General features: G+C 37.4%; 1 protein-coding gene across 5 annotated transcripts; it reads right to left on the minus strand.

Moving 5' to 3' along the window:
• Positions 1 to 1094: 1094 nt before the first annotated feature.
• pax3b (paired box 3b) lies at positions 1095 to 26355 on the minus strand. 5 transcript variants are annotated; one of them, XM_088913423.1, is made up of 9 exons: positions 26271 to 26355; positions 25390 to 25625; positions 24650 to 24776; positions 23988 to 24131; positions 9981 to 10180; positions 8077 to 8256; positions 7356 to 7556; positions 2340 to 2583; positions 1095 to 1129 (listed from the first exon to the last, which is right to left on the minus strand). In XM_088913423.1, the coding sequence occupies exons 1-9, from the start codon at positions 26353 to 26355 to the stop codon at positions 1095 to 1097; spliced, it is 1452 nt and encodes a 483-aa protein (XP_088769549.1). The 5 variants fall into 5 exon arrangements, with proteins under 5 accessions (XP_088769549.1, XP_088769548.1, XP_088769546.1 ...); XM_088913422.1 differs by having other exon boundaries at positions 7356 to 7567; positions 8091 to 8256; positions 24650 to 24779; XM_088913420.1 differs by having other exon boundaries at positions 7356 to 7570; positions 8091 to 8256; positions 24650 to 24779.

The following is a 26355-nucleotide window of genomic DNA, read 5'->3' on the forward strand; positions in this document are numbered from 1 at the left end:
GGTCTTCCACATATTCTTTGAAAGTTTACTAGGACTGGTGGCACACACAGGCAAATTCCAGTCCCCTCAATTTTTCGGAATGGTTGTAAGCTATTTAAATGTTGATTTCTACACCTTTCTTGTTCAGATCTAAACATTTTCTCTCTGGCTATCCCTTAGCCTGTTGTCAAGAATGTCATTCTGACTGTTGTCTAAATTGTCATTATGACATTTCTTCTCATATTCAGGTCCTAATCGCTGATTGTTGTCAGTTTCCTGTTCACTCTCTCCTTCTCCACTCGTACACATGCAATGACATTGCTTAGGATTTTTCAACTCCTTGTAATTTCCCAAAACCTTATGAAAATACTATATGCGTACAATGCTTGTATGCAAATTCCATTTATTTTCAGATAATGGTATTTTTGTTCTGCAAAGCGTGCACTTTTTGTGTCATGTTCATAGTAGGCTCCTAGTGTACCTGACTTTACAAAGAGGTCTGAGATGAAGCTCAAAATCAAAAGGCTCTAGGCGAGTAAAATTTGATTGATTCATGTTTGATCACCCATTTCAAAGAAACCTTATACGTGTCCTTTAAAAAGATCAGATTTCTATCTGCAATGAATACAGATCCCATCCACCAAAATGACCATAAACCAATGAAGTAGTGCTTACAACACAGAAGAAGGCTCTGTAAGAGTTCTGCTCATCCACAAAGACTAGATCTCATGTTTTACTGTTCAGATAGACAGTTGCTCCTAGTTTAGCTGTCCAGACTCACTTCAGGATTGTCCCTTGCCAAATTCCATCTGTGTTGCCTTGAAAGCAAAAGAACTTGTTGTTGAAGTCTGTTTTTAATGGTCTTTCTGCCATTCATTAGAAATAAAATGCAGAATATATTTTTTTCTTCTTTTTTTGCATGAAACTGGCTTCATTTTCAAAGCATGATGTGAAATTAATGAGTCAGATGCCAGGTAATTTGAGAGGCAGTCCTTTTGGTCCTGATTATCTGAATAAACCCTTCTTGTAGCAGACTGGAGCACAACCCCCTTCCCAAGGTTTTGGAGCAAGGGAAATTTGAGGGTTAACTAGAAGCTTTCAGTAGACACTTCAGTTCATGCAATATCGGGCTTCAAATAATGAAAGGCACCTGTAAAATACAGAGAGAAAGGCTATCTCATAAATAAGGTTATGACAGCATCTCAGCAAGGGGTCGTGTCGATTCTAGTACATTTACGATATTGTCATATCTAATTGGAGCAAACCAAAGATTTAAAGCTAATGTTTATACTATTAGGACAAGCTTGACAATGCAACGTGAATCTGGGACAACAATCAATAATGAATCGTGAGTTGACCTTTGGTTGAAACACATGTTTTCAATATCGGCATGCCAGGGGTGATTTAATTTTTTACAAAGCTTCACTTCTACATAAATGGCACGTGCATATCAGGTCTCAGCAATTAATAATATCAAGATGTTGTTGACAGCACATTAGACAATGATTATATATCCCGCTCTGTCAAATGCTCTCCACAATATTTAATTTTTTGATAGCCAAGAATATATCCATTACTTATAGTTGTTTCTTGGCTAGATGATTGTGCCAAATCTTATAAAACAGACTCTACTTAGAAACTCAGACCAGATTAATACAGACGCTGAATTTCCATGCACTGGTAAAAAGTCTAATCTATAAAGTCCTAATTGCAAAGTAATGTTTTCAAATGGGGTTTTGCTGATATTCCAATGTCTGAGCTTTGATCTAAACTTTATTGAAATTCAGCAACTTTGCCTGGGCTTATTTTATTTCTAAAACAACAAATATCAAGAACTGATATGTATGGACACTGAGGGCAGCTTTGGGTAAGTGGACAATCATAATTATGTCACAGTAGGGCACTGAAAACAAGTCTGTCAAACAAAAACAATTATGGATAATAAACACCTGTTTTGAATCATGTTTCAAATCCCTACTTCAAAAGATCATGCTTCAAAATAAATGTTATTTTTGAATCTTTACCCTTAAATTAAGAAATTTGCATGAACCCAGGAACATTAAATACTTTCCTTTTACAGTCCATCCTAATGAATAATATATTTACACAAGGTTTCTGCTATGCACTTGTAACACCTGATCTAGATGTATACACTGCAATCAGAAAAAAGGTTTTTGTTTGTATTTTAGACATGATGTTAATTCGTAAAGTTTATTTTTCCTATTCTTCCTTACAGTATAAGTCAATTTTAATCGCTCCAATATCATTCTTTTCCAGTCCATAACAGTATTATGGCTTAGACTGAAATCATTCATTAGACTAAACACATTGTTAATAAGCAAAAGAGGTATTGACCTTACTTTGGCCGTATTGCCCATATTGATAGCTGGCAACTGGGTCCACGCTGTATCCCGATGAGCTGTAGGTTGGAGGGCAGTACGACTGGGAGCTGGGAAGACTGTCCAGAGTCTTCATGTGGTCCAGTCTTTGACTACAACTGGCAGACATTGCAGTGCTGGGCTCCAGCCCGCCAGTAAGAGGAGAGATGGCGTAGTCACTCTGGGGTTGATGAGGAACACCACCAGGGTTTAAAAGTCCCATTACCTACACAATGACAGAAGAGAGAAAATACCTTTAACTGCCTGTCTACATATACACCAAAAGCAAACATATCGAAGCATAAAGAGAAAAAAGTTCACTGAGCTGGTCCAAAGCCCTACAAAACTCAGTGACTGCTTCTCCCACAACCAGCAGACACACATGACAAATATGAGTTCTAAAGGAAAAGCCATAATGCACTCACATGAGAGAACGAACAAAAACAGCCATTTATTTCAAAAACTACCACATAAACGGGCAGCAGTGGAAAGATTCCCCACTATGACGGGACAAATGATTATTTTTTTCTGGTCACTCTTCTGCTGAGAAATTCTATTAGATGAAAGGTGGGAGAAAGCACGTGAATGTTTACTAAAGTATATCCCTGTGTTTTCAGTAAGGTGTTCTTGGGTTATTAAGTTGCACTGGCAATTTTCATTCTTGATTCTTAGTTTTAATCTTAACAGGAAAATGTCTAACATTGTTTTCCTACTAAGTGATGCATTATATTTATATGTGTATGCAGTATAACTAAAAATAAGTCAAATAAATCCCTGGTACAAATGAATGTATTTTTAATGTTTCATAATCACTGGATTAGGAAACGGTTTGTTTCCATTGAATAAAAAAAAATCAAATGTTCCTTTCCAACAATCATTAACCAAATGCTCTAATAAATAAATTATGTTAGCAAATATCAAATCAATATCCATTTAAGTAAATGTTGAAAATAGAAATAAAACTGTGCAATTTGTGCAACACAAAATGTCACAAATTCTACAAACTTGTAGGACTCTCCTATCAGATCTCTAAAAATTTTGACTGCTTCACTCCAATAAAGGGTTACCATGAAAGATATATTATTAATAATAAAAACATATTCCATGAGGCTTTTGTGCTGATAAAATGTTTGTAAGGGATTGACCTGCAGTTGATTAGTGGCACGATAATCAAATTTAGGGAATTTTTGTTTGGCGCTTGGAGCAGGAAAGAGACCTCAGGCCATTGGTGTCAGTAAACAGACTTAAAATGACCCTCTCATGTACATAGAAATTCATTAAATTTATCTGCAAAAAAAATCTTCAGCACTGTACAGAGCATTTCTTTAAATCATGTTGTTTTTATAGAAATCATGGTGAACCTAAAACTACCAGTACCTTAAATGCATCAATTCCCACAAAACATACTTTCCTCTCTTAATACTTAATCAAAAGCAGGTACATCGAAATCACTGCTTTCTTGGTTTGCTTATAAGTGACATATTATTCTACGTTTATCCAGACACATGGTTTCAGTTAAATCATTTCCCAACCTAAGGACAGAGTGGCTAATGTTGTGTTTCTTGACGCAGTAAAATTTTCCTAAAAAATCGATCTGTGTTTGAAACTCACCACAGGTCCTCTATTAGAAAAGTAAAGTACTGCATTTGTAGACTGATGACAAACTTTTAAAAGCATTTTTTTTCCCTCAGCACGAGATATTTTTTGCTGTTAATGAGCCAACCATTATGAAAGAAAATGCAAAGAATGTAACGTTCTGGCAGCAGTATAGAGAGTGGGCAGGAGCTGACACAGAGAGAAAACAGTGATTTCCTAAGGATAGTTATTAAGCTTATACCCTATTTTCAATGCAGAACACATTTGGTTTTTTATTTTAAATGAAGCAAACCTAGGACAAGTGTGTCTGATAAGCAAACAAATAAATACAAAATAATCTTAATAACGCCTGGGAAGATTTATAATACTGTCTGGTCCTTCACAGGCATTGCAAGGGCCGTCCAGTAATGTTTGAGGTTAAAGCTTGCAGTCAGATTTTGATATCACACTGGCAGCTGGTTATGCAAGTTAAAGGATTCGCCAGAGGCTAGAGGAGGTGCTCCCACCTAGGAGCTGCAAGCTGACTGGGGATAATTTACAGAAGCTCTGTCAGATGAATCTTGACAAATGCCCCTGAAGAGGGCCATGTTGTGTTCCTTACAAATGTGAAACACATGTGGGTCAGGGACCCCATTCGTCAGAAAGAGAACAGAGTTAGGAGCAATTTAGAGGATGGCAGAGGGTTCCCTTTAACAGATCTTCTGGACAGTGTAAGAAAAACAGAACATGATATAAACAAAACTACCAATGGCCCAGACAAATACAGTGTTACATCTCTCCAGTTTGGTTTCTCTATGAGATTATTAGCGTAACAAGAAAACTAGCACCATGGACTAGCCAAACGTATCACACGTCTGTGCTGGAACAGATGCAAGGTACGGTCAAGCTGTACAAGAGATGACTAAAGAGTGAGGACAACTACAAGCTTATGTAAACATGCAAACCCTTATAAAAATACAGGGGCCCTTAAGTCCACACAAAATGAATTGCTTCATAAATTCTGTTTCTTCCACAACATGACATATATCAAATCAAACTCTAGTTCACAACAGGCAGGTCTCAAAAAATACAAGTATCTATAACATTTTAGTAACATTAGTATTAACAGTAACAGAGAAGGTAATCAGTGATTTTGTAAACTAATATGGATTAGTTTGCAGGTTTAGGATCTGGATCGGTAGTTTTCTCATTAAAACATGTATTTATTTTTTTAATATACAAAGTGAGACACTTTGAATTTTTATAAAGATGAAAAACATTTAGAAATACTCACTACCCTATCCAAAATGGAAATCAGCTAATTTAAATATATACTTTGAACAATAAAATGTTCCACACTGGGCATGGAACTGGGCATAAAATTAAACTGAACAAAATAAGTAATTTGCATAAATTACACACCCAATTATCATACATTTTTAAGGATAGCCTATTCAACAGCAATCACTTTAGCCCTAAACCCCTGCATAATTTTGAATCTACAATACAAATGTTCTGATCTGCCCAGTAGGATAGTTCTTCCCATTTAGAACCAGGAATGACTGCAGAAGTCCGTCCATAAAGCAAAGGCATTTCTGTAGACAGCAAAAGGTGTTAATGGTAAAAGCAGAGCTGACAGATGACCCATCCTTCGCCTCAAAATTAGATCAGCAGACATCTTGTCAGACTCCTCCAAGTGTTTAATCTCAAGAAAACAAACAAGCCATGTAATTTTGTCTGTTCAAGCAATAGTTTAAAGGATTGTAAAAACATGACCTGATCCCACTCAAGGAGGAAGACCACTGAAATGTTTGTGTTTTTGTGCACAAACAGAAAAATGCTAAATAATAAGTTGCAAACAGTGTAATTGTAGTCAATTTGAGCTTTCTCCAATTTCAATCAAGGTAGCAATTTCTTCAAATAAGTATATACAGCATAAAAGATTTCATTAAATGTAACAAACTAATTAAGTGAACAAAAAAGCAATATTTTTTAGTTTGAAGTCAAGCATCTTCTCTTTGTAGCCAAAATCAATCAACTTTCACTTTTTTATGGGAGAAAAGTAAAAACAAATTACAGCCATTTTCTTTTACTGGAAGAATATTTCTTACTGACAATGTTTAAAACATAAAACATTCTGTGGAGTTATCACCACTGTGCAGAAACCAGAGATAGTACCTACGAACATGAAACTTGCCAGCTTCAGAAAATGAAGAAAGCCCACCAACGAGAGCACTTATTCTGGCCATCCTTTGTGCCATTAAAATCTCATTTTCTGCCTATTAAAATACCCCTTACTGTTTAGGTAGTGGTGATAGCCAATGATAAGTGTGTAATTGACTATAATTGTCTTTTCAGTTTTCATTTGTGTCATTCTCTGCTTGCCTCTGTATCCTCCAACAGAAAAGACTTTTTAAGGGAATAAATAGAGCTGTAAGAAATATTGCCCTTAACCCTTTATTAACTTGCGATTTTAATTATAGATTTTATTGACCTCTTGACATAGCTTAAAAGCAAACTGAAGATCTCTAAAAAACACCTGTGCCAAGTTCATGCCAACTTAAAAATGCTAATAGCGGCTATACAGTGTCATCTTCAAACATCTGTTGGGATTTGTGGAAATTAAGCTCCTGTTTCCAACATCACTCTTTAGGAAAAACATATATTTCATTTTCCTTATGCTAGCACGTCCTCACAAATTCTGAATCTTTATCTCACAGAGAATGCAAGACACTATATGTGCATGTTTTTTTTAATTAAATTTGTTTTTGTTTGGCCAGGGAGATATATACAATAATCCTCAAGCATAAAAGTAATAACAAAAATGGATCCCAGAAAAAAAAAACCCTGATAGGAAAATGCTTCTGATGAATGCATATTTTTTTGTAAATGTATCTATTTTTCAGTTCTGCCATTTTATTTCTCAGAAATGAATACTGAGGAAATCGGGATGAAAGTAACAAGCTCTGTGTGGACATGAATGCAGTAGACTCAAATTTTAATATATTTCAACATGTCTAATAATAAATACATACTGTTAAATACTTATTATTTAAATTAGTATAAGTAAGTTAATATTTATTATAAATACTTATAATAAATGAATAATACTGTTTATCCACTGGCAATTAATTGATTATTTAAGGGGAAGACAGGAAACTCAGGCCGAACGAATCTAGCAGAGAAATATGCCTTTTTAGAGCAAATACGTCGCTGAAGTCTAGTTGAATAAGATGTTTTAGCAAGTTTCTGAGACACTGAAGGAAAGAAAACCCACAGTGTGTCTGGGTCATATGAGCACTGATGAACGAATGCTGTGGTCTGTCACTGGGCGACGCATGTAAGCGAATTAGCCCCAGGTGAAACAGCGCTGGAGTCTCCCAGACACAGTGAAAGTTCTGTTTGCAAGGAGAAGGGCCTGACCTGAGGTGAAAGGCCATTGCTGATGGTGGGGTTCATGGGGTTGGAGGGTCCTGACGGAGTCACAAAGCTGTCTGTGTAGCCCGAGAAGCCATGGCGACTGGAGGGCAGGCAGTAGGCCGAGCTGCTCTCGGGGGCTGGGTTCAGGCTGCCCTGGTGAACGGAGGTGGGAGGCAGGGGCTGAGGCCTGTGTACAGTACTGCTCTGCTCAGACACTGCTGGAAACACACACATTGCAAACAAAATCATGTTCAAAACACAGCCACCAGGAGAAGGATAATTCAATTAGAACATTCATTCATAAAAGTATTCATGTGTGAACTTTCCTACTCAAACTAAACTCCCGGAGGTTCCAATATAGTCCACTTCCATTATTCTTATGAAGGTCCATGAATGATTTTATAAGAGAAACTGTTTCTCTGAAAAAGAATTTCACAATTGCTGGCTATGCTGCTGTACAGAAAACTGGCAAAGTAGGAACACGCAAGACATTATACTGTAAAATAGTCGTAGGTGTTTTCACGTAGATAGCAAATGATCCAATAGGTCTGTCCTGGACAAACCAGGACAGTGCTCTCTAATTTTGTGCAACATTTTCTCTTCGAGAGATATAATGAAGCTGTAAACATCCATTACTGTTCTGGTATTTTTACAATGTGTTCCCTTGGCATCTAAATTAGTTCGTCCAAGTTTCTCAGAGTCCCAAAGTTTCAAAACGACCTACAGTAGCTGGTGTACCTTGTGAGATGGATGTGGGGGGATAGGGACTGTCGGACAGCTGGTAGGGTGGCAAGGTTGGCATTGTTGCTGGGGGGAAACCCCCAGGGATCAAGTGATTAAAAGCCATTAGCTGATTGGCTCCTGCTTGCTTCCGCCATCTTGCTCTTCTGTTACTGAACCACACCTAGCAAAACAGACAAGAGTCTCAGCGTCACGGACTCCAGGTTCATAAGCACAAATAACACAGGAATAACAAGGTTTTAGTGTGTACTTCTGACTTGGTAGAAAAAACAAAGATATTTTCTTTGGATATTGTGACAGACCATTTTGAAAGCTAACGTCTTTAAGAATTTCAGAAGTCTGTTTTGTATAACATGACAAAAAAAACATGCCTTTATCTGGAAATTAACAAAAGCATAATGTTCTTGATATGTTACTACTGTACATCTCAGCTCCTATCTGTTGGCATCCTAACAGCCAGGAAATGAAGAGAGCTTGAGTCAAATGATTGTATGCAACAATCTCTGTTACTTTAGGCTAATTAGATACAAATCTGTAAGGCTGTGTCTGGTAAGTATCAGCAATTATGTTACTGCTTTGTGAAATACATCACATGTCAAAGGCAAAATTACCTCAGGAGACAAGAAATAAAATTCTGTCTTTTGTATTGGCATTATCTGGACTTTAAAACACTCTATAAAACAGGAAATTTAAAAACAATGCTTTATATGCATGAGAACACTTCCAAGCTGAGTATATATACTAGATATATACTCTATAAATTAAATATATACAGTCAAGATGTAATCATTAACTCTTTCTGAAGGTTTGTTGAGATGCAGCTCTTTGGGTCTGTTGTATTTGTGACTGATTCACTGGTATTTGGTGCCTCATGCTGGGCTCAGTAAAATATCCATATGTTAGTTGTTGTGGAGAATTTTCTAGGCAGCACATCAGAGCCAGGCTGTGGGAGATGATAGGACTCGTGGGAGCAGAAGAGGCTGGGAGGAATGCAGGGAAGTCACAGGGTTAAAGCTACACTATGGCAGCTGTTTTGTTAATGGGGCTGCTGCTTCTACTAACAATATGGGTCACAAGCTCAGCAAAATAAAAGCATCTTAAACCTTTATCCTGAGCACCTTAACTAAGCTTCATATGTCATATGTAATGTACCTGGGTCACATGTACTAAAGGTATTCACGACACTTTAACTCAAATCATCATGTTTGATGGGAAATAATGATCATGCTGAATTGGAAATTTGAAATTGGCCTGTCCGAAAGTAGTTTCTGGTAATATTTTAGCTACAGAGAATCAGACAATTTTAGCCAATTAGATACGCATCCATATTGACATAATTATATTATTGTTTTTACCAATTGCATTTTCTCTTAGTAAGAAAGGAAAAATTAAGAAAGTTTTTACTTTGTTACTAAACGCTGACTTTATGCAGTATATTCTAATAAACTCCAAAAGAGTGCTGTGCTATATATCCAGTTATAAAATCAAACAATATCACAGCACATTTACACTTTTTACAAAAGTAACATAAAAATTGTAATTCAAACATTGTAAGTGAATAGAAATGCAATGTATATTTCTTATCCAAGTCAGGCGGCAATTGTGGAAAATCTACAGTAAATCTATAATTAAGTGATATTTCTACTGCCACATTTTCCAAAGCCTTGACACTCCGCAAATTAATTGAGTAGATAAATTGGGTTTCAGAGCAGTGGGAACTACTCGTGACCTTTTCATGCCGTTCTCATTTTCTCACATACACTCGAGCACAAATACATGTTGTTGAACGAAAAAGGAACCATAAACCCCAATCTCGACGGGATTAGGAAGGCCCCCTAATGAACTGTCATTCCTCTGTGCTCCCGAGGGAGGACGGGAAAAACTAACCTGCACCCGTGCCTCCGTGAGCTTTGCTCTTTGGGCCAGCTCTTCCCGCGTGTAGATGTCGGGGTAGTGGGTTCTCTCGAACGCCCGCTCCAGTTCCTCCAGCTGCTCGGCCGTGAAGGTGGTTCGGCTCCGCCGCTGCTTTCGTTTAAGAGGCAAGTCGGGCTCAGACTCCACTTCCGAACCTTCGTCCGAATGGCTCGCTGCCCGGGGAAATGATTATTTTAATGTTAATTTTAACGAGAGTGGAGAACATCCCTCAGTTTGTTGCAGCAAAACCTCCTGCTTCCGACCTAGAACGCAGTTCGAAAAGCCTTGGGGCTCTTAGACGTAACAGGTGTATATTCTAAAGCTCTTAAAATTTTCTTTGGATTTCGGGTTTTTTTTTTGTTCTGTGACAGAACCCACGGTTATCAATAAGTAACAAGCGCCTCTACCATAGATCCCTAGTGTCACTAGAAGAAAAATAAAATATTTCTTTTTGGGTGCTTTCTGCACATTGGTTGTTTAATAACCAAGCCTTTTAACAATTATGTTGAGATTAATTATCATAGATAGTTAAGTCTCACTTCACGAGGCGATTATGAATTGAACGTAATGTCTCTGACGTCCCCTCATTCCGTAGTAAAACTGCATTTCTTTTCACCAGAAACAAGCTTAATTTATTCTAAATTACCCCTTGTATCTTCCTGGCGAAACATTCTCACCTATTTAGAATTGGGTTTATGCAATTATTAATAAAAGCTATTGGGGCAGTAAAGGTGAATATATCATAGAACAATTACATTAAATAAAAGTTGCACTGTCTGTCTACTAGAGGGTGAATTAGTTTTTAAAAAATCTCTAACAGAAAAAAAAAGAAAAACCAAACATTGACGGGTGAATGAATTTGCCTTTACTCCCCTTTCACTGTTTACATTGAGTGACCTCCTCTGGGGGTGTATTACTACATATCATGTGTGCAAACAAAGTCCAATTGTAATTGAATATTCCTTGCTTTTAAATAATCCCCTGAACATGATTCTGAGGCATTCGTGTGTGATTGCGGAGACAAAGCAAACACAAAGGACTAATTTTGATCCAGCTACAGGAGACAGTCTTATACAATTGTATCCATCCTACAAATTCAATTTTGCTCAAGCTGAGTGAACTTTTAAAAACCTCCTTGCAGGTGCATACTAATCTATTTGCTCAGATTTACGTGGGAGAAAAAACAAGGCCCTTTTGGAGGTAATTCAGCAGAAGAGTGCATGAATTGGCTTCCCTAAGCTGTTCGCTCAGAACTGGTACCAAAGCAGGAGACTAAGTCTATTAAAAATGATTAGGGAACCACAGCCTGCATGACTGGCATGTATTGTCTATGCACTTGAGCTTGCATTTTCACTGCCGTAAGTTCTATTGCAAACTACATGTCAGACACTATTTTTCCATTTTTTTCCCATTCCTGTACCCATACCCATACCTATGGTTTTATTGAAAGATCCAAAAATTAATAACATCTCCTATAGGTTTGCAGAGAAGCTGCAATAGAATCATAAACTATGAGTCATTCGGCAACAATTGCATTACGTGATTAATAAATGCAAATAAAAGACAAGCAATGCAGTGCTTTTCTTACTTGGTAAATCTAGGATTATCTGTCTGTACTACCGGGGGACGTAAAGCTGTGCTCTTTGTTTTCTATAAAACAGAAATGCTCTACATGAAAGTTTTCTTAAGTAATAAACAAAAAAAAAGAAGTCAGAATAGTTTCATCTTTTTCATCGGCACTCATTTTTATTTCTTTTTTTGACATGTGCTAGGTTTAAACTCCCAGGTAATCCCAGAGTTTCGCCCACAGTTCATTACAATTGAATATTGGGATTTATTCCTTATTTTAAATTTGAAAACTTTAATGGTACTTCTTTCAATAGTAGCACACATCTGAACATAGTCCTTAATCTGATTCCAACGTTGTGTGACGTTATGAGAACTCAGCTATAAAATGTGAACAACTTCGCAAATGTCATTCCATAATACTCTTTCTCAGTCATTTTTACCATGAGATTTTCATTGCCATAGGTGAAAATGACTGATATCCACTCGCAGAAGAATAAAAAAAAACAAGGTAACGAGGCAATAATGCTGACCAGGATGTCAAATCATCCTGCAGGAATGAAAAAGAAATGAAAAGAGGGCATGGAAAATCAGGAACCGCAGCAACAGATAGCTCCAGAACAAATTTTAATTAAAAAAAAGAATTACTGAATTGGGAATCCCTCTTTGTACTCGACCCCTGGCGACCTCAGGAAATGCTTTTCCTAGTTAACGCTGTGGGTTATGAGCATTTTGGGCTGATTTCATAGGGATTTGGACAGAGGGAATTCTATAATTTTCACAGACTCCAGCAGTATTCTTTATTACATTACGACCAGGGATGGGAAGGAGTGAAACTGGTGAACAGCTAACTTATTAACCAAATTCATTTGTAACAAGATATGTTATGCAGGCTTAAGAACAATAAGATAAAGTCCAAAACTGCAACAAGTCTCTGTGAAGCTTATTAACTCTCATGTGTGAATCTGGAACTCTATTTTTAATAAAACAAACTATTCTTTTGTTATGATTGGGAAAAAAACAACTGAAAATGAAGATGATGAACCTTATCATCCCTCAGCCCCCAAACAAACCTGTTTTTCTTTGTTCCCTTTGAAGCTGCGTTAAAAAAAAAAGCTAAGCGCCTTTTGTAAAAAAATCGAAAACAAAATACCCCCGCTGAAAAAAAAGCAAATGTCCGACTTTTGACGGGCAACGGCCGGGCAACTTCCCTCTTTTGCGAAAACACAAACAGTGAGAAAAAATAAATAAAAATAAGAAAAAGAAGTGAACTGAAAAACTGAACTACTGTATCATGTTTACTGGCTTGCAGGCCAGGCAGGGTTTTAAGTAACTCTGATACTCCATCATGGACTCAGAGTTAATGGCAAATGACACTTTACTTTTGTGATCCTTGGGATTTTTTTGTTGACTTATTTGGCTGCCTTTGTTGAGCTCTAAGAAGCAGCCTGTGGCTCAAGCCTATTCTGCCAATTTGCACGCTCCATCTGTGGTATCCATCAACAGGGCCTTTGCCCGCATTCAGGGCTCTGACACCTGCCTGGTAGGGTGCTGGAGACACAAAGAAGGCTGGAGTGGAGAAGCTGGGGGCTGGGGATGGACGCACAGCGGGGGTTAATCCAACCTTCCTTGTATGCAGAGCCTGGGATCACCTGAAACTCTTCCCCCCACACTCCTCTGTATATTCAACCAGGAGCCCGGCCCGACACCGGCATTGTCGAAGGACAAAAATGGATGGGAAGAAATTGCAGGCCCGAACGAAAAACGGGAGGCGTTTTCAACCGTCCGGAGGGGGGGGTGGGGGGTAGGGGAGAAACAGAAAACCGACAAAGTCAAAAGCAGCCCGGTTCGGAACTCCCGACAAGAAAACCGCACATCACGGTGATTGAGAAATACGTGTACCGTTTATTTTTTCAATGGGGATTGTGCGGGAATAGCTCAACCCTCACACAAAGTGGTGACAGAGCACAGCATGCCTGGGATCACGGCTGAAACAGCATCAGTCCGAGAGGACAGTTGCAAAGTGAGCGCGTCCGAGCTGGAGTCCCCTTACTCCTGCGTACCTGAGGCGGGGAAGTCTGCTCTGTACCCCCTGCTTGCTTCCACAGCAGAGCAGCTTCTTTTCACATGCCCTTCCCCCTGGGCATCTTTGTCTCTCTGTGAGGGGCCACTAACAGGAAAGCCCTCGCTCTGACAGCTCTCTGCCTACCAAAATGGTGCAAATAAACTCTGACACTCTACAACTCCCCACGCGCGCCTTCCAACCGGTGAGGACTAATGATTTAATAAGCCTCTTGCTAGCGGCACAAAGCAGGCCTTGGTGTCAGGAGGGAAAGGAAAAGTGCTACACTGTTTTTTTTTCTTAAATCACCCCCCAAAAAATGCTTGTTACATGTGATGCATTGTGACACAAGCTATGCAGAGGAAAAGTCCACAGCCAAAACCTGTGGAAATCTGTGAACTGCACCAGAAGAAATAAAACTGTGGTACTCTCTAAAGAAAACGCAGAATAACAGTGTAATATTAAAGTGGTAAACATGTAAAACTTTCAAATTCACCACAGTGCATCCATTTTTTTATTTTTAAATTTTGAAAAAAAATCCAAAACGTATTTTGGGTTGCCTTTTTCACATCAAAATGGGCTAACTAAAGAACAAAGCCTCCTTGTATATTTAAATAAAATGTATTGATTTACTACCCATTCAACAGAAGAAAAGGATCTGCTTAGTTTGAAGTTTAGCCAGATAAATACAAACATGTATATTTACATTCCAAATTAATTAAATGTAATTATATGTGTATGTAGATTTCAAAATACAGCACTAGCAACTAAGTAGATCAGACTTTTAGATACTTTTCAGACACTCCCTTAACATTATATTTAACCAATGAAAGGTATTTATATACGTTTAAGTTCACCATTCATATGCCAGTCACATAGACCCCCTGTTAGCGGCAGATGTTAACACAACAAAAGACTAAAACATTTTACAGACAAACGGCTGTGAAAAATTAAATACAAAATAGGTAATGCCTTTATAAACAGAGAACTAAACTAAAAACTGGGGCCTGCTAACCACCAAAAAGCCTACCCTATAATCTTATTCAGGTATGTCCACACAGAAATGCTGTCTTCTAATTCACAATGCATTACAATATAAGGTTCCACACAGTCTTTTAAATAATTTGTGCTAGGGTACAGACTGAGCATTCCTCAAAGAGTTTTGTGGACTTCATGAAACTTTTTAAGGGAACTAAATATCTTTACTTTAATGGAATATCTCTTGCAAGAAGAGGGAAAATAACCATGGAGGCTTCTTTGCTTAGACTCAGAGGAGTATACGAAGTCCAGTATACACCATATGTGCACCAATTACAGCCCTTATCAAAGAATTGCCATTGCTTCCTTTGGGAGCTGTTAATGAACTGGGTAATTGAGCTGCTGACATGTGTTACCCAAACAAAACAAAAGGAAGAAGAGACAAATGAACAATTTATTTGCGCAGGGAGCAGTTCGGCTTTTCAGGGAATAGGGGACTAAGTGACTGACTGAATGCATAAAACAGTACATTGAAGCCAAGCAGATGCATGTAGAATAATAGTTAACTGACAGCTTATGGCCCATCTGTGCCTAACATTTTGTTAAAAGGAACTCACTTGACTTGCTAAGGAGCCAAATCATACAGCTGCCCGTGTGTGAGTGCTAAGTTAAAGGAATAAATCATTACCTAATCTAGCTCATACTTCGCATGACAAAAAGCCATAAACAGTTACACTGGGACATTATGTCAGCACAGCATGACATAGTTATTATTCATTTATAATGTGGATGTGACGGTTTCATTTTATTCTGTAATATGCACCACGCAAAGCGTAATACAATGGCACACAGCACATGCAGAGAGAGATGATACAGTGTTTACAGCCAATTGGTGGCATTCTCTGTGGGTGTAGAATGTGGAAGATAAGGTGTTGTTTTAGGCAAGCTCAGTACTAACCAAATTACCAAAATTTTAAGTGCTATGTACAACTAAGGAATTTGAACAGTCATTAGGGTCACTAAAGCTTTATATTTTTAGTGTAGATAATTGCAGCGCTTACAAACTACAGAATACACTTTCACTTCAGAAGCAGTTCTTCAGTTTCTCAACTGTGCAAACAAGGATGGAATCTAGTTCAGAGTTTTTCACTCTATGATCCTAAACAACTTCCTCTTTTTTCTGCTACTTTACCATCATTCCCTGCCAACTGTTTTTTTTTTGTTTTGTTGCTTTATTCTTTTCTGAAAAAGCTTTGTAGAAGATTACAGAGACTAGCTACGGCGCAAAAAGATACAGGCATGTACGTTTCACATTTTAATATATGTTTGTGTTTGTTTTTACAGAAAAACATGAAAAATAATTAACATTTTTTGTTGATAGTGCTACTAGTTGTATTTCCATAACGAAGAAAATAAATGAAAAACCACTCAAGAACTAACAACCAGATACAGCATAGCCCATAATTATCCACTTAGTCTATTCTCCTGTCTGTTGTTATTGTCACTGCTCTTTGTTTTGTCTTAACTTTGAGGCCCTGATATTGTGTTTTGCGTCTAACGCTTTAAAACTTCAAAATGAACTTGGATTAATGAGAGAATTTGTGTTTAATCTCAAGATATAGTATGGTTTTGAATTATTTTGTCACAAAATTCTCAGCTTTACAAGCTATACATTCAGAATTATAATATGGTTCAAGGAAGAAGAAAAAAATGGCTTTACAGAAAGTTAGTCTACACTCAATGGGGGACATTGGAAATAACTTATTCTTTCTCAATTATATTATTCACACTTGCACTTGGAATGCTTTACAGAGCACAGAATTAGAAATTGAAATTAGCAGGCCAATTCTATTCTGCTAGGGAAAAAACGAGAAAGTGCATTAGGCTCAACAAGTTATTTTAAATCTCTTTGTGTGTGAATCTGCTCAATTTGAAAACGTTATCTGGCTGTTAAACACAAAACAGCATAACAAGGCTTAAATTAGTCTCAGTCAGTCAATAGCTGTGAAATCAAATATTAAATTTGTTATTTGAAGTTTTGAGATTAAATGGATACATATTTTACGTATTGTAAGCCATTGTGTTTCCTTCTTGAAGACCAAGGCTTGATACCTGTCAATTTTAACTAAATATAATTTTAACCCCAGTTTTTTAAAGGCTGGTCTGTTGACAGACACTGACCTAATGTTAAACTCTGACCTGCAGGAGTCTCGGCATTAACACTTTGTTCTTAGCTCACTGGTGTATAAGAGCTCCACTGCCTGACCCCACACTTTCCACACAATGTCAGGCACTAAAGTACCACTGACAAGGAGGTTTTCAAAGCTTTTAATTGACTTAGAGCAACATTTGCTTCCCTTCATTCTTGAACGGTGTTTCTTAAAGTGTAAAAGCTCAAATCCTGCAAAGATACAATGCATGTTTGTATTGTCGTTTACACGTTGTTTTGGAAAGGTGGTAGGGATTCATGTGAAGTACGAAGAGGTAGAGAAAGTTCTGAGCTGCCACAAGAAACATTGAAAAATGTTCTATTTTGTTTTAAGGAGGGTGACTGTCCAAATGTTTCCTAATGTGCATTTAGCATGAGCATGCCTTTCAGTATCTGTTGTCCTAGCAGTTAAAATTCCTCATCGATTTTTCCATCTCATTCCTCTATATTTAACCTTTAGAAGTGTACATATTTATTACTTTTTCAAATAAATAAAATGCACTGATCCACTCTGCCTCTTAAAACACCTCTTCATTTTCTGGGAATTTATGTCTTCAAAGATTTGGGCAAATCGGTACTTAAGAAAACAGTATATTTCTGTGGGAGTGTGGTTCCGGAATTATACAGAAACATATTGAGAACGCTCCTTCATTTAGAGTATGTCTGAAACAGATCAGACGCACTCTACATTTTCTTTTATTCATGTCTTATTTTTTCCGGGAAATCAAACTTGGCTTTGTAGAAGATTAAAAGAGTACTGATGAATAACAGAAGGTGAATCCCAGTTGCACATAGTAGCACGATCTGAAACTTGAGCAGGACTGTTTTCTCATCACTGATGATAGTTAGAATCTAGACTACCAAGCTGTATGCTTGTTTTATTACTGACTGATTTTTGTTCAAAGAACAACAAAATACCATCACGTCCTATGGCTATGTTTCCCAGGGTAATTAGATAACACAGCAGATTGTTAGTCGAATGCTGTTCAAGTTAAGTGATTGACAAGCCTCTGTCTGGCTGCTCAATTAACTATTTCATTTTGTTGCTTTTTTGCAGTTTAGCTTGGCTAATACTTGCAACAAATAGAAAGTGTTTCTATAGAAGCTATTCTCCTTGACCTTCGCTTGCCCATTTTCTTTCAGTCACTTCAAACTGTCTTAAATGGGCTCTGTTGAATACACCGAGTCCAACAGGACTCCAGGTTCATCCCAGTCCGTGCCCTGAATTCCTCACTTCAAAGATGGGCCGCATTCATTAATTGCCCTTTGAATTAATATCAGAGGGTCACAATGCGAGTGCCAAAAGAGAAAGAGGCTTTAATGAAGCATAGAGCGACCATTCATTTGCAGATAAGCATGTTTTTATGGTTGGATGGTCACTATGTGGAAAGCCTCGAGAAGAAGAGGAGGAAGAGGATGAAGAGGACGGAGACAGTGAAGGCGATAAAGAAGAATGATATGGCACAGAGAAGAAATAAGCAGTCCTGGCATCCTGGTACGCTGAGTGCATAAAGTCCCATCCTTAGCAAAAATTTCACAGTGTGTAATGTGTGGCTTACATATGTCACGAGAAATAATATCTGTTCCATTTTTGTTTGGAACTTGACGCAGACTTTGGAGAAAAAACAAACACTTTTTCGATATACAGTAAATATCCCTTGTTCTTCACAGTTCGTGTTGCCCAATCTGTAAATAACAAGTAAGCAGTCTGTGTGACTCTGAGTCATGCAGATTTGGACCCTACATTGAATTGAAAGGCAGTAAAAAAGATTAGATGTGAAACTTTAAACAGTAGTCATACAGCTAAAAGCTCCCTAAAAATGAAGAACATATTCTTCATTCTTCTCTAAACCGCACGCCCATTTTTAAAATGCTTCAACTTTTGAAAACAATACAGTAGGACAAGATGTGAGAGCAAAGGAAGGTTACTGCAGTTACCCAGGCTTCCCCTGTATTCCCAATTACTTCACACAGTTTAAGTTTCGGACCTTGTGCGAGTGTTAAGTCCTTCAAACTCAAAGTTTACATCCCCACTTCCTAAGGGCTCACGTTTAAACAAATGTTTTTAATTTACAAATTAAACATGTCGAAAGTGAAAAGTCCCCCTCCTCACTGGCAGTGCTCCAGTGTATCGAGATTAAATTCTATTGAGAACAGTACTGGCTAAATGCTGGAGAGCCAGTTACTCACTTTATTTACACAAACAAAGTCCCTCTCAGTTTCTTTGATAAAGGCAGCTAAATCTTTTTGCTCTTTCATGTTTTGTCAGCACTTGATTCCTTTTGTCCTCTGGCTATTTGCCTGGCTGTGGACAATGAAGCAGGAAGAATAGAAGCAGATTGTTGGAATGGTCCTCAATAAACCTAATTATGACATGTTGACTGCACTCACCATGACATATTTGAGCGATCCAGGCTTATTCAATTAGCCTTTCCAGGATCCCTTTCAAAAATAAAGTTATCCCTTTGACTGTTTGTATTTCTGAAAGGTATTTTTGTTCAGTATAAATGGAAATCCCCAAGACTAGGCTCGCTTTCCTCTGTAACCCAGGCTAATTTTAATTAACTAAATGAGGTTAAAATGAGATAAGCATTTTTTTTTTGCAAGACCCAGAAAAAAATGAAGTGGGAGTGGTGATCTATGAATTGCTGTTTTCCTCTCTGTATTTAATTTACCGTATAAAAGTGCGGGATCTTACAGAAAATAGGAAATATAGCCAATTTGCTTCTGTTTGCATAAAACTGCTGTCTTTTCAAAATGTCAGAAGTAGAGACTTGCCTGAATAAATATAGGTTAGTTGTACAGTAAATGCTTTAGAGCTCCTACTGAATTTTCTGTCAGTTTCAAAGTGTACTGCACGTCTCATAATTAATAGGCTGATCCAAAGCTTGCATTGTCACAGCTGATAGGGGCAGCAGTGCTCCTTACAAGCATTATGGTTTCTAAACCCATGCCGATATGTAACTTGAGACTTGTTCCCAGTTAAATTTTGGCCTAAAAAGTAAAAAAAAAAACAACAACACATCTTTAAAACCGATATCTTTCACAAATGAAGTACAGCATTATGTCTGTCATGGCTCTCGGGCAACACAGCACAGGGGTATCAGAACCTAGGACCATTTTCCCAGACAAATAAATCTAAATGATTTGCCTTTGATCTCAGTACTTAAGGGGATCTAACAATAGTTGCTAACCAACAAGGGGCAGGAGTACTGGCCCTTCTACGCACAACAATGGCCTCAGCAAACAACTACTTAATCAATATTTGGCCAAAGATACTGAAAACTTCCTTTTCAGATTTTAATTCTAAGTTGTAAAACAACAGCAGGATAATCCATAGGCGTAAAACCCAAAATTCAATAGGACTACCTCTTTACTGTCCAACAAGTTGTATAATCTATGGTTATTAAGACTTCCATTAGGAAAGCTCTTTGGCATAAATAGTCACACTGGGTAAAATATTTAACCTTAAACTGACACTACACTAACAATCCTCTTTTAAAAGCAAATCCTGTTCCTTTAAATGAGGTCATGATGAGAAATTTACACTAGAAGAACCTTAGAAAGATTTACATGTATTGGTTTTCCCTATAAACCATGCCAGCTGTCCAAGTACAATATATGAACTGTATTTTACAAGTCTGGAATTGTATTCCATTTGAAGGTTCAGTTGCACCAGCTAGTATTGTCCACAATCATAGTGTTACAATAAATCTAGTAATAATGAAACACAAATACCCAGCGATTCGCTGTAGAAACCACTGAATCCCAGAACCAGCATTATAAGCAGTTATTTTATTATTTATGGTTACAGTAGCAGTTGCATTTGAAATAAAGCTGGTAGCCTGCAGGTTACACGCAACTCCTCCCATCAGATTGTCTTCTATGAAGATGCTTTTGGGATTTGATTTATTGCGGCCTGTTAAGCACAATTTGCTCCCAAATTAACAGGAGACCTGTTTGCCGCTATGGCTCATTTCACTCCGCTGTTTTACTGCTCTATCCGTGAGAATCCTGCAGTCAAGCGACCGTTAGCTACAGTCGAGTCTTCCAATTGACCAACGCGCAGTGTCTGTGCTGCTGTAGGCCTGTATATTTCCATCTATACTTTGGCTACATTCGTGTTTTCTGTGATGTGAAACCTCTAATTCATACAAGCAATCAATTACGCGAAATCGATAAGTACAGCTGTAGTTTGCACCTCTTATGTTTTACTGACTACAGCTGCCTGTTTGTGCCGATAACGTAATATATGAATAATTATTTTTGCGGTTGTGTCTTTACTCCTGGTTGTATTTCCTTACAGCCCACAGTTTGATCCCTGCTCAAGTTCTATCAAGAACAGATCACACTAACCTTTACCCCTCCCCGACCCTGTCATGACACTTCAAAGTCAGCGCAACAAGTCGCTAATTGTAAATTAACATCTAAATATTTAATCTTGAGCTCGCCTGTCGCGTGTCTAAACTACAGTAATCAGCTGTCTTTAATTCCATTACAGCATAAAGAAAAAAAATGATTTAAAAAAAATTACAAACAGGAAAAGCCGGCAAGCATTTGTCCCACTCGAGTGAACTGCTCGCCTTTGTTCCGACTCCTGAAACGGGTACAGAAATTTCACGAATGTGCGCCCCAGGCGAAGGGGGCGGGTTTGGTCTGAGATGAAAGTGAGAAGAAATAAAAGAGTCGATTTAATCTGCTTGAAGAGATTTTCGGTTTGGGGGTGAGTTTGATGGGTGAATATTGTAGCAGTGCGCATGACTAGGGCGACTCCATTGTGACCACACCTCAGGGCCAGTTCCCCTCTCTGGGGAAACATTGGTGTCTATTCAAGAGAGGACTCTTTAATACACTCTCCAAATCATTAAATGTCACACAGCTCAGCAACAGAAACATTTAGAAGACCCAATTAATGTTAAAGAGGGCCAGAAGAGGGTATTACGGAATTAATACAGCTAATCCTAAAAGGACAAGTTCTTATATTAGCCAATATTATCAGTAATAATGACTGGTGGGCTATTATTCTTATTCTTATTCTTATTCTTATCTTATTCTTGTTGTTGTTGTTGCTGCTGCGGAGTTTTTTAGATTCCGATATATAATCTAAAAGACTTCAGTACAGGCTGCATTGTGTATGTTATAGCCTTAGACACTTTCCTCAGTTCCATAATAAATCCAGTATTTGAAGGGCTGTTGGTCTCTTTGCTCATAATTTATTTTTCATTTTTTCTGCTTCAGACCTTTGGTAGTAATAGTACCTAACATGTCTGATACAACTTCTAGCATGTAGTTCATATTTCCGAATTTGTGGTTTTAGGCTATATCCATGTTCATCTCTCATTTTGCAAACATTTTCAAGAAGCGCAACAGGTCTTTATAAAAGCTGACAAATGCCGTTTCAAACATGTTAAATTAACAATGCGGTGCGTATGAAACGGGATGCTTCTGCTTCTGCTTTTTAAAGAATGGTTTCAATTGTGTCTTTGAATGGCAGTCGGCATCTTTAGACGACCTAAAAGACTCCAAAAGAAACATTTTGTAGGTGAAAACGGCCATTTTTCCACGGTGGAGAGTCCATAAAACTGCTAGGAGCTGCAGCTATTGGAGATCACTGAATAATTCATCCCTCATTGCAAGCTCATAATGTCTTTTCTCAGCCCTTTGTTGGCCTGCTTTCTCTTCTTTTCTCTCTGAATTATAAAAAGGTTGCCTTCTTTTGTACTGGCCAAGCTGCTGCGAGCCCGGGCTTTGTCACCGAAAAGCTGAAGTGTGAGTTTCAATGGACTCTCTCTCCTTTGTTTTCCAAGTTCATCTCCAAGTGTTGATTGTGTACTGAAGGCCGGCTTTGTAAAAGATGGAACAGTTGTACAAATGTTTGATCAGCTCATTTGGGACTTTTTGTCTCCTCCCTGGCCCGTTTGCAGAAATATTTAAGTACAGTAGCCGCTAAAGCCAACAACCAGAAAATTATTAGTGGGTTCAACCGACTGAATCCTTGGCGTTTTTTTTTTTTAACCAGAACATCCATTAGTCTTAAGACTAGGCTCTGGATCGAAAATTACAAGCGCATTCTTTTGCAGTAAGGTAGAGTCCGCGGTATTTCTGAAACGGTTACCTTGACACTGTATCAATATGGACAAGCAGTCGATTTGATTTTCAAAGCGCCCGCCCTCGAGTTGACGACCGTTCATTTAAAAATCCCAGCCTTTTTTTGAATCATCAGATATACGAAGCATTCAAAATATACCTACATGAATACTGCAAAACGACACGAAGGAAGACAAATGAGTTCGAACGGATGATCATTCCTAGGTCTTTTTCCTAACTTTTTTTTTAACAACCGCAAGAAAAAAAAAACGATTGGGAGACCCACTCTTATAAAATGACACCTGATAACTCTGTAATGTACAAACCAATAAGTTAAGCGGGGAAAAAAAAACATAATTACTGCGTTCGTTTTTTGTATCGAAAAGATATCCGAGTCTACGCAAACGAAATCAGTGTAATTAACAATTTTTACTTCTGATGTTTATATAGGAAGTTAGTATTGTCTCTCAGTAGTTTGTTTTTTTTCGTTTCGATACGCATCACACACAGTCACTTTCTAAATGACTACCGTGTTATCATTCCATGGCTGGTGTCCCGGCCTAACACACGCGTGAAGGCATCAACAGGTTTCGAGGGTGATAACAGTTTATCCATTACGGGGGTACTTTGATGTCGCCTCTATCACCTCTTGTTTAAATTACTCTCAACACTTACTGAAAACATTTACCACCTGACATGACAAGCTCTCAAAACACAACGGTAGGAAACTTCCCACACACCCTGCACTGAAAAGCAAGTGTCTTCTAATTTGATTTCGTTTCTGGGCTACATTACGATTAGATTTTATTTTTAAACCCCACAAAGACATTGATAATATCGATCATGATCTCACGTGTTACATTATTGCGCCGAATGTTAAAATATTTTTTTTCGAAGCATACATAAGACCTGCTTGTGACAAAATAAATATCCACAATAACTTTCTTACATTATATAATTAGTATTACTACACCAGATTAACTACATTTATTAACAGCAGGCTAGCTACATTTATTAAGATACTACTTTAATCACTGGATATCCCTTTTTATTTCTCAAAATAAAAGTCACAACTTACATCTGTCTCCAAGGATCCCATCGATACTGTGTTTAGTTTTCTTTTCATTTTCTTCAAACTCTTTTCTTTCGATTTCATCGTCATCGTCTTCATCTTCACCCTTGCCTCCAAATTTACTCCTCATAATTCGACTAATTGAGCTCACTTAAACATGTAAAAAAGTAACGAATTAAAATTAATAAAATATATTCCAAGCCATAATGCAACTGATTGCAATTTTATATAGAGTAAAATGTTAATTACAATAGAAAATAGTACATTTTCACATAAAAACAATCCTACGTACATCCATACACCCAATATGTCCCCACACAGGAAAATTATGGAAAATATGGAAAAACCCCCACACAGGAAAATTTAACAAAAAACAAACGGTTAAAAAAACACCTGTTATATGCGGTTTAGGAATCTGGGATTTCTATCTAGGCGTATACATATAAATTTGGATTTCAAATAAAATGTATCAAAAGTAAAGTGTAAAATGGAAGTTTTCAAATGAAAAGACTTAACAACTAAATGAAAATTCGTCTAATTTTGATTTTATTTCTTGTAACCATAAATACATGTTTTGCATTAGCAAAAAAAAATATCAACTGTGTGCCTCTCTAAAACAACGAAACAAGAATTAAGTGAGTTTGTATTGAAAACATTTCTTGAAATACCTGAGGGGACAGTATTTCGGTCACAAATTCCATCCTTTAGTAATTTATCACGAATTTCCCAACTAAACATCCCAGGATTGTCTCTCTTATATTCCTCAATTTTCTTCTCCACGTCTGGCGTTGTCACCTGCTTTAAGTGATAAGATTTTACAATAATAACACTTCTAACAATAATGAAGAGCTATTGATTGTATTGATTGCAACACTTGTCGCGCATTGCATGGAACATTAATGTGTTCACGTACTGATTATTAATACTTTTTAATTTATTAATTCACGCATTAATACCGTGTGGAAGAGTACACTTTGCAGAAGAATTATTATCTTATCTCTTGTATATGTATATGCATCAGACAAAATGATTTCCACTCTTGATGCACTTTAAAATAATATAAGTTTTTTGTAGTGCATTACTTTCGGGAACACATATCAATATCGACATATATATATATTATTGTAGGTATGAATTTATATTCTGCATTTCCACACAAAAAAACACGTAAACACTGTCACATTCTGAAGTGCCATTTAGCTGAGTTTTAAAACTTGGAGTCAAGTTTTAAAAAACTTTAAGAAATCGTGGAGTTAGTTCGAAGACGGAAATTGATGACGTGAGATGCGCCTCAAACGTTGATATAACGGCGTTAACATTTTAAAGGGCAGTCATCTCTTAAAAGAAATGTCTGGATATCACGATTTCTATATTCTGCTCTACTTAGAAAAACGTCTTCCTGCCTCACCTTGGGCTTGCTTCCGCCGATAGCTCCGGGTCGGATAGAACCTGTCTCTTGATACCTGCATAGGATCTTTGAAACACAGCCGTGGGACACTCTGAGCTGGCGTGAGATGACACAGGGTCTTATACCGTGATGAGCCATTTCCACAATTTTGTGCCTGATATGATTTGGTAAAGGTCTGCCGTTTATGAAAACTCCACCAAGCTGATTTACTCTTCCTTGACCTAAAGGGGTAGAAACTTCATAAAGAAATAAAAGTGATAACGGCTGTCAATTGTTCTAGATCGGTATAACCATTTCCATTTGTTAACATTGTTAACTTAAAAAAATCGAAGCTTTCGGTTGTGGGCTTTAGCCTATAAAGGCATGAGGTCTGCTATTTCGAAAGTCATTTAGAAATAAATTTGTTATACGTTTAATACGTCTGGATTAAATCCGAGCCAGTATTAGTTAATTGTGGCAACACTTGCTTCTTTAATTACTGAGGAATAATATTTTGATATAACATATTTGAAAACATCTCAAATTTAACAAACGAACGTCCAATTTGCGGAACAAATTCAAATTGAATGGACAAAACAAGACAACATTTTCCTGATGAGGAAACACGTTTTTTTGTGTGTTGTTAAAACACATACTGTAGTATCAGAAAATGGCAGTTTTCTTAAACCGGGCAATAATTTATAAGTTTTCAGAAAACGAAGCATTTGTGCTATCCACTGTGTATTTTCTTATTGTTTTTATAACGTGCATTGTACTGTAACGGCATGTAATTAATAATAATAGTGATGATGATAATAATAATAATAATAATAATAATAATAATAATAATAATAATAATAATACAGTTGGGATTCTGCAACCCTTTGAAAATGTCAATTTACCTTCAAGTGGAAATCCGCTACGCGGGTAATTCTGCCCAGGCGAGGGTCTCATCATTCTTGGCACTGCCCCAGCTATCGCTGTCAT

This window comes from Atractosteus spatula, chromosome 4 (genome assembly GCF_055471065.1).
Source record: "Atractosteus spatula isolate fAtrSpa1 chromosome 4, fAtrSpa1.hap1, whole genome shotgun sequence".
Classification (NCBI taxonomy): Eukaryota; Metazoa; Chordata; class Actinopteri; order Semionotiformes; family Lepisosteidae; genus Atractosteus; species Atractosteus spatula.

Bases quoted from the DNA above. Each gene is read 5' to 3' on its own strand.
- pax3b (XM_088913420.1), bottom strand. From the start codon at position 26,355: ATGACAGCGATAGCTGGGGCAGTGCCAAGAATGATGAGACCCTCGCCT. The intron at 8,257-9,980 runs GTTAGTTTTTCC...CTGTTTTGCTAG, and splicing joins TCACGGAGGCACGGGTGCAG to GTGTGGTTCAGTAACAGAAG. The intron at 2,584-7,355 runs GTCAGGCCCTTC...GTCATTGTGTAG, and splicing joins GCAATGGCCTTTCACCTCAG to GTAATGGGACTTTTAAACCC.